At 33.8% G+C, this 17,119-nt stretch overlaps 1 protein-coding gene and 1 long non-coding RNA gene across 5 annotated transcripts in view; one reads left to right on the top strand and one right to left on the bottom strand.

Moving 5' to 3' along the window:
• The first annotated feature begins 274 nt into the window (after window positions 1–274).
• LOC135162142 (uncharacterized) lies at window positions 275–2,132 on the top strand. The gene is made up of 3 exons (XR_010298906.1): window positions 275–377; window positions 1,254–1,332; window positions 2,071–2,132. It is a non-coding gene; the product is annotated as an uncharacterized LOC135162142 (long non-coding RNA).
• A 1,217-nt stretch (window positions 2,133–3,349) lies between these two features.
• LOC135163145 (uncharacterized) overlaps window positions 3,350–17,119 on the bottom strand; it is a 63,978-nt gene continuing 50,208 nt past the window's right edge. For 2 of the 4 annotated variants that reach the window (XM_064122365.1, XM_064122368.1), the window contains exons 5-16: window positions 17,043–17,098; window positions 16,808–16,953; window positions 16,495–16,697; window positions 16,301–16,359; window positions 14,561–14,695; window positions 12,999–13,037; window positions 11,865–12,058; window positions 8,162–8,387; window positions 6,870–6,999; window positions 5,795–6,102; window positions 5,224–5,422; window positions 3,350–4,391 (exon numbers count right to left, since the gene is read on the bottom strand). In XM_064122365.1, the coding sequence (XP_063978435.1) occupies window positions 4,233–4,391; window positions 5,224–5,422; window positions 5,795–6,102; window positions 6,870–6,999; window positions 8,162–8,387; window positions 11,865–12,058; window positions 12,999–13,037; window positions 14,561–14,695; window positions 16,301–16,359; window positions 16,495–16,697; window positions 16,808–16,953; window positions 17,043–17,098 (1,854 nt within the window). In that variant the 3' untranslated portion in view covers window positions 3,350–4,232. Of the gene's footprint in view, window positions 4,392–5,223; window positions 5,423–5,794; window positions 6,103–6,869; window positions 7,000–8,161; window positions 8,388–9,185; window positions 9,412–11,864; window positions 12,059–12,998; window positions 13,038–14,560; window positions 14,696–16,300; window positions 16,360–16,494; window positions 16,698–16,807; window positions 16,954–17,042; window positions 17,099–17,119 lie in introns of all 4 variants that reach the window. The other 2 variants (XM_064122366.1, XM_064122367.1) reach the window with 2 other exon arrangements.

The raw sequence follows: 17,119 nt of genomic DNA on the forward strand, positions 1-17,119 counted from the left end.
AAAATAATATAGTTAGTTGCCTTGAAGCTATTAAAACTACATTTCTTCTAATTAATTGTCACAATGAAGTAAATAGAAAAAGCAACTACCGTCTATTTAATTTTATTCGACAAAAATCCAATAAAGGTTCTCGAATGAAATTCGTTCCAGCGTGACAATATCGTTCTTGTTTTTATTTTTTTAAACGGGACATTTGTCTGGAATCATTACGTGATTATGGGAGACATGTGGAAAGACACGAGGGACCATACGACTTCGGACTTTCACTCTTAGTTTTACATCAACTGCGGAGAGAGTGATAACTCTCGAGGTATTAGTGATACAAAGAGTTGGATTTTTTTGTGGCCATCGTGATGGATTTCAAATATTTACTAGCGGTAATTGATTTGGTTTAAGTTAATGAGTGTTCTGGTTATATTATCACCTCGTGATGATTAATTGAACAACTGGACGGGAGTAATTGGATTTTTGACAGATATTTTTGATAGATATCTTAGATCTGGTGAATAAAAATTGATTATTTATTCCGAAGAATGTGTGGTTTTTAAATGAGGGACAGTGTTTGAGATTCAATTAATGTTTACTTTTTCGTTTTTAACTTAATGAATTGGATTCGATTGAACTTCTAACTGTCTAAAAATTTATTTCATTAACATTCAAATTATGAACTCAATCACTGCCGTATTAAAATCAACAATTTCCAAAGCACTGAGAATTATACACAAATTTATTGTAAATAGTAGACTAACGATCTAGAACCACGATTGCAACATACTCGAATACATAGGCTACGAAAAAAACTAGCAAGGAGATAGTGTAAATAAATCATGTAAATTTGAGGACTTTAAAACTATTGTTCCTTAACAACAAAAGCATTTAACGTTTCTTTACCTGGTTTTTTGGGCACAAAGCTATGTATATGTATATTTTATTCTATATACTACATATTACCTATTACATATTATATATTGTATATTATATATTATCCTTGCGTAACACAGAGCGCAAGATATGTCAATTGAAAGAAAATCAAGTTTAATAATTTTTCAAAGCTCTTTTGCTCCTGTCCAGTGAAGTAATCTGAGGAATAGATTGAAAAGAAATTTTAAAAACCGCTCATCGATTCTAGTTCCTTAACGAAGCGCTGGATTTTTCTAGTCAATAGTTTCACATTGGTTAACATTAATGTATAATTGTTGGGAGATCATAAATCATTGGATTCTGTAGGTAATGGTCTTTATGATTACTACCAGAGGCTCGCAGTCAAATCTACTGACACTGGTGCATGACTTGGTGCAGAATAATGTCGCTGGTATCCCAGTTATTCATGAGGTATGTGCAATATGAACATATAAATAGGTTTTTATAGTCTGGAAATTGAGTAAGGTAGCATTGCAGAAATAATGTACTCACCTCATTTCAGAAGCGAAATGATGGAAATCTATCGCTCGAGGAGATAAATATTTTTTTCTATTATGACATTAATACGATTTATTTCTGTTGGCTTTACTTATTTTTATTGTAAACGGGAGGGAATTAATGAATTGTGGTGGTAATTTCATACTTCAGAAGTTGTGAGGAGTTTCTAAATAAAATTTTCATCTAAAATTTTTCATCTAAAATTTTTATCTAAAATAGATTGAAATGCTCTACTCGGGTAATTTATAAAAACTCTAAAGGTATTTTCATAAATCTATGGATTCTACCGGGAAGTTCAAGCTTTTGAGATAACATTTATTTTTTTTAAGGGAAGCTTTCACATTCTGACATTTTCCACGATTTATTTCTGTTGAATTTATTCTTTTTAATGATAAACTGGAGGGAATTAGTCAAGTACGAAGGCAATTTCGTATGCTCCAGGAATTGTGAGGAATTTTTAAATAGAAATTTTGAAAATGTGAGGAAATTACTTTGAAGATTTAGAGCAGAAAAATTTGAAATTTTTAACTAAGAAAGATTGAAAGCCTCGAATCGGGTAATTTCTGAAAATGCTACAAGTATTTTCATAAATTTATATATTTTATGGGGAAGTTGACGCTGTTGAGGTAACATTTATTATTTTTTTTATAGAAAACTGAATGGGACTTTGATCCCAATGACGGGAAAATTCGCAGACGGCAGTACGAAGCAGTAAATGGATGGCGAGGACAGGATCTAATAAATCGGTTGGGCGGTAGTGCTGGGTTCAAAGGACCATGGGGAAATAAAGTCCAACAAGCTAAGCCAGATCTCCGACATGTCAGATAATTCATAAGCTCAATCGTTAATCATGTATTGAATAAATTTTCTACATACAAACCCTGCGGTTTTTTTCGAAAAACAGTCAGATAGAAAGGCTCTGCGACGGATGGAATCCTTTTTGTCCTCCTCTGATTAACGATTTGTCTAGGGATGCGGGGGCAAAGTGGAATGCCTTTAATTGCCGGTAAGTCAGAAACCGCCGAAAAAAAATTATTTTTTCCCTTCAAAGCTTAAGTGGCGGTATGACTTACCATCAGAGTAAAAATTTCAATCCGATTATTTTCTAGGGTGAAACGTTTATTTTGTAAAAAATAAATTATTGTGCCCTCAATAATGACCTCACACAGAGTTCAACAATTTGTATTTCCCAAAATTATCATTTCACCTTACAAAATAATCGGATGGAAATTTTTACTCTGATGGTAAGTTACATGGTCGCCAAAAGTAGCTCTAAATTGAGAAAATTTTTAGAAACCTCAATCGCGTTTGGAATCGTTATTTTTTGGTCCATTTAATCAGCGTTTCTGTTTATCAAAAAAAAAATGGAAAATCAGAACTTAAGATCGTGTTTTATGGGAACGTCAACATTTCCGTTATAATCAAAGATTAAATTTTGAATTTTGGATCGTTAAGCGTAAAAAAATCAAGGATTTTTTAGACGGTTCCTAATAGATAATTCACCGTTTGGGAAACAACATATATTATTTGTTTTCTAAGAAGGTAAGATTAAAAAAAAATATTAACACTTTTTGAAATTTAATTTAGGTACTGCTGTCAATGTATTGTTTTTGATGTTTATTCCTGAAAATTTGACAAATGGAAATATTCAAAAGTGCGTGCTCGGCCGATAAGATACCGACCTCAGATAAATCTACTTTAAAAACAGAACTTTAAATTCACCAAAATTTGTTGAGTTTCATTCCATTGTTGCAATTAAAAAGTTGTATTGCTGTAATTAATAAGTGGAAAAAGCAGGACCGACATAAAAATTAAGTGTATAATGTATTTTGGTGAGTATCTTTCCTCTCTTTTTTGAAAGCGAAACAAACCAATTGATTTAACTATTCTAAACAAGAAAACGGGGAACGAGAGATGAAAATCCACAAAATCTAGTGAAATTAGAAGTTTTATTAAGGGCATACACTTAACACAGCGAGTCGCACCTCAACGACAGTAAAAATTTCGTCTGGCAACTCCATCAATGCGAACATCGCACTCTCCCCACGAATTACATTATGATATCAATTAATTTACATGCTAAAGTGTAAATCATCACACTTCAAGGGCTTTCTCAAATATTTTCCACGTCTACCTTATCAAGTAATTCATCTAACTGATCTGTGAAAATGTATTGAACACCGAGTACGTAAAGGTGAGTGGATTTTAGTGCTTCGAGGTACAACTGACCTTCCACTACACGATTTGCCTAAAGTAAACCCATTTTTCGTGGAAAGAAAACCATCAAATCTCCTGGTCTTTCTCATCCGAGAAAAAAGCCACAGCCATTACCAATTTACATTTATGTACCATCCAATCAGTAATTTTGCCCCCATTTTTAATCCCATTTCCTCCTCTTATTTCCTATTTTTAAAAAAATGTAAAAAAAACTTCCCTCGCTGGTCAATTATTTCTACTTTTTTTCTAGTTTTCACATTTTACTAATCCATAAATGAAAATCAAATGATTCCTCGTCTCCATTCACCATCGTTCATCGTATTATGGCATTCGCTGCTCCTCATGATTAATTAATTTTCATTTATTTCCCTAATCTCGAAGAAGAAAAATTCTACAAACACCATTATTGAACGTACTCGGCCCTCAAGAGTGGAATTTATGAATCTTCAATACGATATTAAACATCAACCCGAGAGCATTTTCAGCGAGTGGAACACTCTTGGCAATGGAATCCGGATGGATGTTTTATCAAGTAATTATTATATTGCTGGTGGGTTTCTTCATAATTTTTCTCTCCAATGTGTTTTGTTGCTCCTTCAATTTTCGATATCGTTGTCAATGCGACTGCTGCGTATGCCGGTTTTTCCTGTCCATGGGTAAATGTCAGGACAGGCTTGACACGTCTTCATGTATCTTACGCCACTTTTGTGCCAGAGATTGCAGACCTTGGCATTGTTGCATTTTTTGGGTCTGTCCTGTAATCAGTAGAATATTATTTTAATTAGAAAAGTTATAACTCCAGAGTAACCGATCACAAATTTTACCTCTTCTTGATGAATGCATTTTTCCACAAATATGACTTAAAAATATGAAACTGACCAACGACTTTTAACAGCTCTGATTTCATATTATGATTATAAAAAAATTGTAAACAACATGTTGTGTAATGCCTTTGGAATACGAAATATGGAAGTAGGAATTGACTTATGTTTGTTCAGAGACGCTGTATTAATTGAAAAAGAATTCGAGAAGGGCAGAGTTAAGTTCTCTTTTTATTTATTCTCAAAACTCTCAGCCTCGACAATGAGCCTATTGCCGATATTTTGTGATTTTTCATGTGTTTTTGCAAATTTATGCAAAGCAATGGGTCAGATGGACTTGACAAAATACATCGTTTTTAGGTTTTGTTATTGTTAAATGACTTACAAAGCTTCACAGTCCTGTGTTGATTGTTCTAAATCATTGTTAAAATTTTGGAAATTTTTGTAAAAGTTTATAGAGAAAGAAAAATTCTTTTACTAATTCGAGAGGCATTGAATAATCATAAAACTTAAAAACGATATATTTTCTCACGTCAATATTATCAAGCGTTTCTCAGAAATTTGTGAAGAATTGAAAAAGTCAGAAGATTTCCGTTATAACGGATATTAAAATTTAATGGAAATGAGTTGCATCTCATTATTTTCAATTGATCGTTCCTCTAGTTTCTAATTGATTGATGAATTAAATAAAAAACACGAATTGCAAATGAACGTCTGTATTATAACTCAGAAAATGCAAAGTTGGGAAATGATAAGCGACACTTACGGGATAATTACAGCCAAATGGCTCGAAGTTGTCCAGTAATGCTAGGGGGGTTGGATTCCTGACCCACTGGAGTGCCTGCCAGTTTGTCACGATCCAAACGTCGTCCATGGCAGCAATCGTATCGAGGAAGGAGATGAATCCTTCCTTGTGATGGGGCTGTGTGAACCATGCTGCGTGGTAGAATAATCCAAAAGGTGCCCTAATTACAAATTAAAATAAAACAGTAGATTATTTTATTCTTTATTATTATTAAACATTTATTATTTCACATGATAATACGATTTAGGATTTATATCACCTATTGCATTTTATATTTATTATTTCCTTTAAGTTACTTTATCAAAATCAATGAATCAAATTATCTCGTGACCTTTCAGGTATTTTTTACAATTTCCGACACTTTGAGTGATAAAAATATATTTTATATTTTGAATCACTTTTTTCTTCTACTCTTTTAGAATAAAAAAATCCTCATAAAAATGCCTGTGATGGAGGTCTTCGTCAGGATTTGATCTAGACCTGTCATTAGCTCACCTCAGGTAACTGCAACTGATATTTAAAGTGAAATTACCTGTTGGTAGTGTAATGTCTCTCGAAATTCTTAATGAGCATTTTGTAAACACCATCGGGTGTCGGTGGATTACTGCAGGCATCTCCCATGGAGCATCTGCCACCGTTGAGGTCCTGCCACATTACCATGGGTACCTCCCACAGACCTGGGTAGGATCTCGTTGGACAGGGAGGTATCATGCAGTCGTGGAAGAGTTTGTAATCGAGGGTATATGGCCATGATGGTGGACGATTTTCGTAAATTGGCATGGACGAATCGTACGTGAAGTTCGTCTCCCAAAGCATCTTGAACATGTTGTTTCCACCCACCTGATAACAATTCATTTGAATTAAATCATTTTATTCATGAGAATTTAACATGGAATGTAGAAAATTTGTATAGTGTTCCACGTTTTGTGATGTCATAGGAAATTGTTGGATAGGAATTTGGATTTAGGCGTCAGGGTTTTTTGTGTTCAAAAATTCCTATAAAAAGTTTTTCTCTTTCTATGGCTTATATTAATGTCCAGAAAGGGAAGAACGAAAAATTCTCTCCCAAATTCATCCCAAACGTATAGTTTCAACAATTAGAATTCGCGATTTTATAGTAATTCTAAATTTAATGCACTTCGTTTAAACAATATATCCAGAGCAAATTCGAGGGAGAATTATCTGCTTTTCTGTTTGCATTAAAATTATCAATAAAAACAATAAAATGTTTTGAAGGAATTATTTCCTCAATATTGGAGTTTTCTGTCTCTAACGTTTAAACCAATTAAGTTCAAATGAAAATGTTGATATCTCCTCTAGATGTCGAGATATTCGTCAAATACTGGTCAGTCGTCAGAAGTGACTCATCTTGGTTTACCACTTCGCTACTGATTTTACCGAAAATTTTACTGAAGAAATGGGGAGTCCAGACCGGGCTTCCAACCCCGAGACCTTTATTTATGTTCAACAACTGGGCGGAGAAAACAGTGTGTAAACAGGAATAAAAGTGTTCGGTAAACGCACAGCTGCGATGTTCGGTTCAGCTGTACCTCCCAATTTATGTAATTCAATGTTAAGCAATGATTAGAAAATGAGGTGGGACTTACGGATAGGAATGGAGCTCTCATTCCCCTGACGTCCTCCAACTTGACTCCTCCATAAGCGGCGAGAATTTCTCGCTGTCCAGCTACTTCTCTGGCCCACTTCCTGGCAGAGAACTGCTCACCGAAACTGTGCCTACATATTCCCATTGATTACAGTATATTCCGAGATCTAGTTATGGCTGAATGAAGGTAAAGTCGAGTACGAGGGTTCAGTCAACTCAAATAGTGGAAAAAAAATTTTTTCTTCATCAAATTATGAAATTACATAAAAAACTTTCCCGTTCATGCAATTGAAAAAGAAATGATAATATTAGTATCAGTATTAGCTTGAATGATTTTCATTGCTTTGAATATCTCTGAATGCAGAAGCACTGGAAGAATTTTCACAAAGGCTTTCTTGGAAAATTCATTTTTCTCCATAAGAAAATTATTATGAAAATGTCGACGTTTGCCGTAATTTTTTAGATATTTAGCGGAACACATAGGTGGAGATAAATAAACTCCATCTTTTTATCACTTCACTGTAGAATTTTTTAAGTGAATTTTGTCATGTCTTCACTACACAAAGAAAACAACTTAGTTTCTCCAAATATTTATTTACTTGAAAGAAGTTTTTACTTTTTCAATATTGTATTTTTCTAATTGGGTAATTATTAGGCAGTTCTAATTGAATGATGATAATTACATTGCTCTAGAACATGATCATGTAATTTTTAAGAAGGATCGAAGATTAATAATCAGTACACAAACATAACTCAAGTAATAGAAAAGTCAGAGAAAAGTTTTTAAAAGATCCATGCACAGAAAAAATCCTATTAAAATGAAAAAAAAAGGCAATTTTGTCTTGAGTTTTGCCGTAGTTGCCTCGTCCTGCACTTAAGTTTCTCACTGGAAAATGTACAACTACCATTTTTTTTTGTAAATTTAGATAGAACTTTTTTTTATAGTCATAAGTTTCAGGGAACTACGTCAATAATTATGGAGGTTGCAAAATTCGTTGAAATTTTTTTCTACAGAAAATCAGAGACTTATAAAAATGAAAAATCATTAACGAATTACATTTTAGGCGACAGATTATATTTCTGCGCAACATAATCATAAAGAAAACTAAGAGTGGCATCATTGAAACTTAATTAAACTCCTATGGGAATGCCTCAATCCAGGAAATAGTCATTTTAAAACGGTAAATACTTCTCTCAAGTAAATGAATATTTGTCAAAAATATTTTTTCTCAAGTGTATTAATTCTAATGAAGTGAACGTTTGAAGCTCGTTTCGTGCAATGATGATACTTACGAAACAGTGTGAGAAGCAATTTCATGGCCATTTGCATAGAGATTCTGGACTTGGCTGTAGTCAGTCCACTCGTGTGACACGTAGAATGTAGCTGAGATGGGACAACCGTTGGGGTTTTTACGTCCCTTCTCGAACAAATCTGAGTAGAGGCCCTTGTTGAGATCATTGACTGAGTCATCGAATGTCAAGAGCACAATCTGGGGTATCTCCTCAGGCAGATAATCACCTGTTTGCCATTATTTTGGCATTTTTTATTTCACAAGCGAGTGATGAGAAAGTGTGCCATTGATGAGGTGTGAGAAACCGTTTGGTCATTGTCCAGTATTTTCAAGGCAGATGGATGAAAGGAAAAAAGAGAAAAGAAAAAGTTCCAGTTAGTAAACAGTATTAGTTTTGTGATTTTATCAAAAATTTTCAATTAAAAATCTTCAATTGTCCAGTGGTAGATGTTTCCATTTGCAATGGAAGCTCAGAGAATTTTCAAGAATATTTTCTCGGAATAATTTTCCCGCAAATTGCATTCCCTATTTGACAAATCAGTAGCTACATGGGAAAATGAGATAAGTCAGGTCTGACCGTTGACTAGTTTTTGATGAATATTGCGAGATCTAAGAAAGATAGAAAACTTTTTAATAGAACTTTTTTTGTGGACCGAATCAAGAGCTACAATAAATTTCATAATACAAGTTTCACTATCTCTCTTAGATTCGGAGATATCGCTCAAAAAATTGACTCAGAGATAAGCCAACTCATTTCGTTTTACCACTTTGTTATTGAAATATTTGTCACAATTGTTCTCTCAACTTCATTCACTTGCAGGTATTTCCAAAAATGTTAGTAATGATTGGAAAAATATTCAAAGTGAACGGAAATAACGGTGTTTTCATCAGATAAATAGTTTTTTGAACATCGCAATGGAGCGAGTTCCAAACGACGTTTTGGTAGCTTCGCTATCAATTTATTGACAAGTCTTCCTCGTACTCGCGCCCTTTTTTCACTGAAAAAAAACCACCACACGACTTACGAGACAGTGTGGCTGGCCATCTCATGCCCATCGGCATAAAGATTTTGCACTTGACTGTAATCTGTCCACTCATGAGACACATAAAAAGTCGCTGATATTGGACATCCATTAGGATTTTTTCGTCCTCGTTCAAATAAATCCTCGTAAAGTTGCTTATTGAGATCATTAACGGCATCATCGAACGTCAAAAGAACAATCTGCGGTGTCTGTTCACTGGGAATGCCACCTATTCGTCAATTAAAAAAATCATTTCCTCATTACTCCTCTCATTTTTCAATGAAAAATGTACTTCAATCGAGGAAGTTCACTAGATTCCATTCCTGGGAGCTTAATCAACATCGTAATCCCAGGAAAAATAAATGAAAATCTAACAAATAACGTGATTTCCTGGTGAAAATGCCTATGACCGCAAGTAACTTTGAGCAACTCTCGCTCTTGTTACAAACGACACTTGGGATTATATTTTTCACGGTCGTAAAACACTCGATCGATTTCTCGTTAAAATCTTGCATAACTCGTTCGGAAATTATGGTAAATCATTTGCTGATGAATGAACCATACGGTGGTGAATAAATTTCATGCTTTTTTTTCTTATTCTCGCTCCAATAAACGAAGGGAAAAGATTCAAATTAGGGAATGTCAGGTGGAGACCTGATTTTCAATTTTTTTATGAGCTAGTAAATGTATTCAAATGACGCGACACATTTTCAAATTTTATTTACCAGGGGAGGGCAGGGAGTGACAAATAAAAAAAAAAATTCTCTGATTTCAACGAAGTTTCAGGATTTTTCATGATTTCTTTTTCACTAACAGAAAAATTGGTTTTCATGTCATAATATCCGCGCCAAAATATTTTGGAGAAAATATCTATAATAATCTTTAATAATATAACAGAGACTCAATGAAGGAGACAGAATAATCAAATACCACAAGGGTTCAGCCACGACAAAAAAGAAAAAAATATGGAGATAAAAAAATTATAGGAATAATAACAATGCAAAGTATTTGAGTGGATTGGAACATAATATTACAGTATGAGACTGTCAATATACGACAATTATAATTCAATTGGGGGAATGAAAATAATCGTCAAATTAATGATCAATAATTGACTTTTTACTTTCTGTAAAAGTTGATAGCGCTTCATTAAAAAAATATACATGTTTGTTCATAGGAAAAACATATACTTTTTAACAAAAAAATTCAATAATGGCCGAAATTTTAAAGGCGAATGGAAAGGGAAATATCAAAAAAATCTTACTGAAGGATATTTTCGTAGCGGTATTTTTAATGATGAAGATTGTTGTTCTGGATCCTTTTGACAGGATATTTTGACGTGTCACCAAAAATTTATTCATAACAATATCGCAAGGGTCCCTGATTTTCTTCCTATTTGTTTCTCCAGTTATATCCCTATCCCTTTTGTTTCAATTATCAAAAACATAACATTGCGCTTCTCACGAAAAGAAAAAAAAATCTGTTCGTTTGATTAATTTGGTTTTAACGTATGAAAAAAACCTTAAAAATATTTTTGAAAATCAATTGGGTTTAATCAAGATGCGCTAGAAGTGAATATCGAGTAATCAGAGTATTATAGTCCAATTAATAAAGGAATATTCAGTTTGACAATCGCGAATGTATGAGAATATTCACAAGCACAAGTTGTCGGAGTAATGGGGGAGGTGCGTACGCGGATCTGTTTCACTTTCAACCGTCTCATGCGTAATATGCGTGCATTAACGTTGGCAATCGGTGAAAGTATAACGGCCATTACAAGGCGTTATTCTCATTTCACTCTAATTCATTCTCCAGCTCTTCTCACTGGTCTGTGTTTCCTCGATAACACAATCGACATGTGCACCAGTTTTTTTCTCTCTTTCATTCTTCAAATCCTTCTTTGGTCGATGCATTGTTGTTGGGGGAAGTCAATGGGAATTTCCCCTCCTGAAAGACTTGATGAGGCAAATTAGCTGGAGGTTTGTGGATTTTTCTTAATCCCTGTGCATGTGCTTTTCAGGTTCATGTCGTACCTTTCAATTTCTAAACTGATCCATCTTTGATAATGGACGGAGAGAAATTTCTAAAAAAATTCAGTGCGGGTGCTGGAAATTTTATTGGTTCAAGTGTGAGTTTCTCCTGAACTTCTGTGAATATTCCACACAAATCCTGCCGTAAATTTTAAGTTCTAAGTTATAATTTTCAGGTGTTATTACCGAAATCTTCTCATTTTTCGAGTTTTTTACAAATTTCATTTATTTGTGATGGGATATTCATGACTGCAGAAGAATTTCCCTACTTTCTTAGTAAACTTTTCGAAAAATCAGGAAGAAATTCACAAAAATTCACCGATAATTTAGTAAAGTAGACGCACGACTATGAAAATTTTTGAGTCATTGAATAATGATAAAACCGAAAAACGGTATATTTTTTTATGTTTATTTGATGCATGGTGTTCCCGAAATTTACCAAAACTATGAGAAGATATCGACAATAACTTCTTAAATTTCCAATTCCTAACAATTTAACCGAAAATCCCTAAAAGTTTACCTCAACACCATTAGATTTTTTTCACAACCAAGTAATCGTGATTTTTCCATTAATTGTACTAGAATTTCAATGAAAAAATTCTCTTCGTGTCGTCTAAGCTTCGCTTAGAAATTAAAAAAATAAATACATTACCGGGAATGTCAGAGCCACCGCAGTTGCAGTCCGGAAGTAAGCAAACGTCCTTGCGACACTTGGCAGCGGGTTTGTCGACCTGAGGAGTTGGATAGAGGGTTGGTGGTCTCGTTGGTGGGTGCCTGTAGATATCAACGAATTCCTGGGCCTTGGAGACGATCTCAGTGGAGGGTTTGAGCGTTGGCCTCAGTCGCCTAGATTTAAAAATTGTCCGAATAAATTCCAGTATGTACGTTCATGCAATGAAGAAAAAGTGAACAAAAAAAATTAATTCTGACACTTGTTGAAATTTCAGTGAAGCTTAAAAGTGGAGAAGACTTTGCTCTGAAACTTTTCACCAACATTTTACAACAATTTATCCCACGATACGCCCAATGCAATTAAGCACACGTGCCTCCATTAATTAGGTTGATGAGGGTGTGTTAATGAATCCGAATGGACGTTTCAAATGTCGGTATTCAGGGTAATGTATCATTGTGCAATTGTACTTGTGAGAATGATCAGCCGATGAACCGTGGAGATTAGAGAGGGATAACGCATTTTTCAGTTTTTTTAATTGACAAGCAAATCTGTCTAGTTGATTAATCAATGAATAGTCTCACAATCAATAATGAGTGATAGCTTGTGTAATCGAGAGGGGAGACATGCTTGAAGAATATTCAAGTAACTTTGCGTCATTATCTATTTAGTTATCAAATTCATCAATTAAAATGCGTGAGATTAATTAAATTTGCAAAAATCATACATGTTCAGTGTTGGTAAAAATATAGTTCGTAGCAAATTATCATTTTTTTAAACATTTACTCTGGATAAATAAACAATTGAAATTCTTCAAACTTTCGTCGATCTTTAAATTTAATTTAATTTCCATTTCTTGTAAACTTCTGAAGAGAAATTAATTTGATATAAGTTTAAGTAAATGATTTTTCATGGTAAATAATTAATTTTTTATCAATTGTTTATGAAAAATTCTCGGGATTTCCAAAAATTCTAATTTTCTTTCCACAAAAAAAGCTTTTTGTTATTTACATTACATTATTTTAAGACACAAACAATGTAAAATGAAAAAAACAATTTCATTCTAATGAAATATGAAGAAATAATGAAATAGTTTTTTCTTTTATTTATACTTACGGTGGTGCTGTACCTCGATTAACTTGTGGTCGTCCTCGACTAGAAAAGAAATGATTGAGATATTTACAGAGATACAATTAAACACTCAATTCAATTCAGCTTCCGGTAATGTGAACGAAAGTCAACGAAATTCTTATTTGTAGTTTATCGTCTTGTACTGAGTGAAAGTGTGGACAAAAGGAGAGCGTGTCGTGGATTGATTTCGTGCTCATCCATTGTCAACGTAATACGATTGATAATTCTTTGGATGAATCAATGCTACTCATGAAATTGGGTCTCGGTCGAGGCCGAAAAAGAGAAATGCAGGACTTTTTATTTTCAATAGTGAGGAGACTCACCAGTCAATTGTGATCGGAATACAAAATTTTTTATTACCGTTTTGTTTTTCAACACAGATATTTTCAATCAATAATGTTGTTACCTGAATGGAAGATTTTCATTTTTGATCTGTCAAATTTCTCAAGCAAATTTTCTGAAGAACTCTACATTGAGAAAATGCAATTGTAACAATTAGAAACAGAAATTCTGTAATTGACCCAATTGTTTAATGATAGTACAGGCATCAAGAAATGCTATTGAGGGAAACAAATATCGATTTGTGCTAAACCAAAATGGCATGATATTAATAAAAATGTTTTTATTTTTATTATTCCCGTCTATGGCGTTATACGTTTTAGAATTATTTTATTTTTTTTCATCATCTATAGATACGTTATATATCTATGAAAGCAAGATTGTAGGACCGAACATCCAATTTTAAAAAATGGAACAAAAAAGGCCAATATCAAATAATCAAATACAAAAAAAGGTCAAATAAAGAAAATTACAACAAAAAGCAGATTATCAATACAATTAAATGAACACGTCAAATAACTAAAAGATGGAAGTTGGCAATGTTGACACATAAATTAAGAGACCAACCGGGCGTGATTGATTACAATAGAAAATTAGATACTGCCAAAATTGAATGAATGAATGTATGGCCTTTCATGTTCGTGGATTTTTTATTTAGTAATTTTTGATAAATAGATCATTTAAAATTGGATATTATGGGCTGGATGTTGACAATGAAGGTATACGATGGAAACAGTTCTTGACTGCCACTCAGCTTATTAATTCAGTAAAGAAGTGGTGAAACAAGATAAGTCACTCCTGACTATTAATTTTTGATAAATATCTCGAGACCAGGACAGAGGACGAAATTTTCATTAGAACCTTTTATTTGCAGCGAATTGAAACCTACAATAAATGTAATAAAAAAAATTTCGCTATCTCCTTTAGATTCAGAGATATCACTGTCCTAAGTCAAGTTATCCTGTATTACCACCTGGCTACTGAATGGCCAAAGGATCACAGAATTCCTATTCCTTGAAAAAAAAATTCTCTCGATACAAAATAAAATGCCAATGATATGTGAAGTGGAGAACACTCCACTTTATTCACGAGATAATGACAAACTGAACGGAATTCGAAGAATTCGTTCGTTATCTATCATTTCGTTGTCAATTTTCCGATCAATCTAAAATCATGGGGAAAATAATTTTGGTATAAATGTAGCTCACCTCTGTACAGTCACAGTAAAGGGACGTGCTGTTGTGGTAGGTGGTGGTTGGGTGGTAGTCGTCAGGGGCACATAATTATCGACAATGGCATTTGGTGTTGTTACGTGGACCACTGGATGGCTGAGACCATTGGTTCTGTGCATAACAAGTACAAGATTGTGTTTTTACCCCATTTCGTATCACTGTCGTGTATGAATTTCGTCAGTGCCATTAAAACAGAATATGAACCCCTGGCCGCGGATAAATGTCTTGAAAATCATTAACAAGTCATCGAGTCATGAAGTGTAAAATTAAGGGAGTCTTATTTCTGTGGATAGTGGAGCACTAGGTGATATTTGCTCGAGAATGGATCGGTAGTCCATACAACTGTGGCTGTTGTATTTACCTCGAAGCGCTGCTGTCCATGAACTTATCCATTGCGACCAGCTCAGATTTGCTACTTTAAGGAGTTTTTTTTCTTTTTTCTTTTAAATTAAGCATTTGACATTTATTAACAAAGTTTATCAGCTATAATTTTAAAATATATAGAATCAATGTCTGGACTATATTGATATCTTCGTTTTTGAGTTTAACATTTTTGAAAAATTTATCGATGGCATCGATGATAGATGGATTAAGATCATGTAAAATGTCTAACATTCTACGGGGTAATGTACAATATTTAGAATTTTTAATATCATTCTTTTCCGCTGGTCTTGCTTAAGAAGTTATTGCCGATATCTTCGTATTTCTCGTTTTTTGTCAATTTCTGGGAAATCAGGAATAAGGTGGACATTGAAAAATGTACCGTTCCTAGATTTCGTCATGATTCACTAAATTTTGAATTTTCATAGCCGTGAGTCTCTTTTTTATTATTATTCTAAATAACGTTTTTGAATTTTTGGAAAAGTTCACTGAGAAAGTGAGAAAATTATTCTACTGTAATAAAACTTCGTGAGCTATTGAATAATGATCAAATTTAAAGACGATACACTTTCACATCAATTCAGTAATGACGTGATAAACCGAGATAAGTTGACTCACCTCTCACCCGAGTTTTTTTAAGAATATCTTTGAATCTAAGGAAGTAAGTAAGTAAGTAGCGGAATTTTCGTGATGATCGTTATTATAGAACTCAATTTGTTTCACCAAAAGGTCATAATGAAAATTTCGCTAACTGTATTAGATTCTGAGATATGTATAAGCAACTGGGTGCTAGTTAAAAGTGACTTGTCTGTTTTTCATAAATCTGAAAAAAACTTGATAAATGAGAAAATATCAGCATAAACCCATCAGGAAGTTATTGTCAATATCTTCTCATTTCTCATAGTTGTCCGTCTATTTATTTTCTAAATTCTCCATAAGATTCTGTATCTTTTGCAAAAGTTTACTGAGGAGGTCGGAAAATTCTTTCGCACTAATGAAATTTTCGTGAGCCATTGAATAATAATAAAATTTAAGAACGATATATTTTTTACATCAATTCTATCTACTGTTTGTCCGAAATTTGTAGAAAACTTTAAAATCGAGAAGATATTGGTAACAACCCCGTCAGTTTACACATAAGTGAGAATTTTACAAATTAGGATCGACCAAAAATTGATATCTCACTTTTCTTTAAATTCCCCCTGACCAGGCCATAAATACCTCAAGGACAACTATTCCTAGCCGTCTACGACGATGAGCAATATATTCAGAAAAGTTGATTTTTTTTAATGCAATGAACAAAGAATAATAATGATAATGAATAATTAGCCTCACCTGTACGACTGCTGTCCATCGTTGATTCGGAACTTGTTCTTGTTCAGGTGACTCTGCGGCTGAACAAAAAATATAATCAACTCAGTTTGATCCTCTCCGATATTATTACCCGGTTCTTCACAAAAATTATAAACAACTCATTGTTCATTATCGGCTGATAGTTCGATAACCGATGAATTTGCGGATTCATTTACCTGATTCTCATAAATGTCATAATCCGAAATGGTGACATCCTGATTCAAATTGTACTTGTCATTATCATTGACGGGCACTTTCTTCGGTTTTTGCGTGTAGGAAGTGGCTTTCGAGTTGGGCGTCACCTCAGCAATCCTCACGCTCTGATGCTGATGAGGATGATGGAGGGGAGCGGAGTGATTTACAGTGTACTGAGCGTAATCTACGCAACAAACGATCGAAGAAAGGACAATTAACGTCACCAATGGAAGTCAATTAACCGTTAGTTCATCAATAAAATGTAACATATTGACAACAATAACGATAACTCACCATCATCCTTGTAAATAGACACATCGTCATCATAAATAGTGTAGTAAGGATAAGTCTCAGGATCATAGTATGCCTTGGAAATAACAGGTGTGGCAGCAGTTGAAGCTGTCGTCTTCAAACTTCTCGGGTTTTCCGATGGAATTGCTCTATGAATCCAAGAAAAAAACCCAGCAAAATCAGAAAAACAATTTTCACCAGTGACCTTGACTGACGTCTAAACAACTTCTTCAATTACCTGTAATGATTTTCAGTCTGACCTCTACCGGAGTGCAGACTCTCCTTCTCCCTTTCCTGAAAAACATCATTATCCGT

The sequence above is a fragment of the Diachasmimorpha longicaudata genome, chromosome 5, assembly GCF_034640455.1.
Source record: "Diachasmimorpha longicaudata isolate KC_UGA_2023 chromosome 5, iyDiaLong2, whole genome shotgun sequence".
NCBI classification, from domain to species: Eukaryota; Metazoa; Arthropoda; class Insecta; order Hymenoptera; family Braconidae; genus Diachasmimorpha; species Diachasmimorpha longicaudata.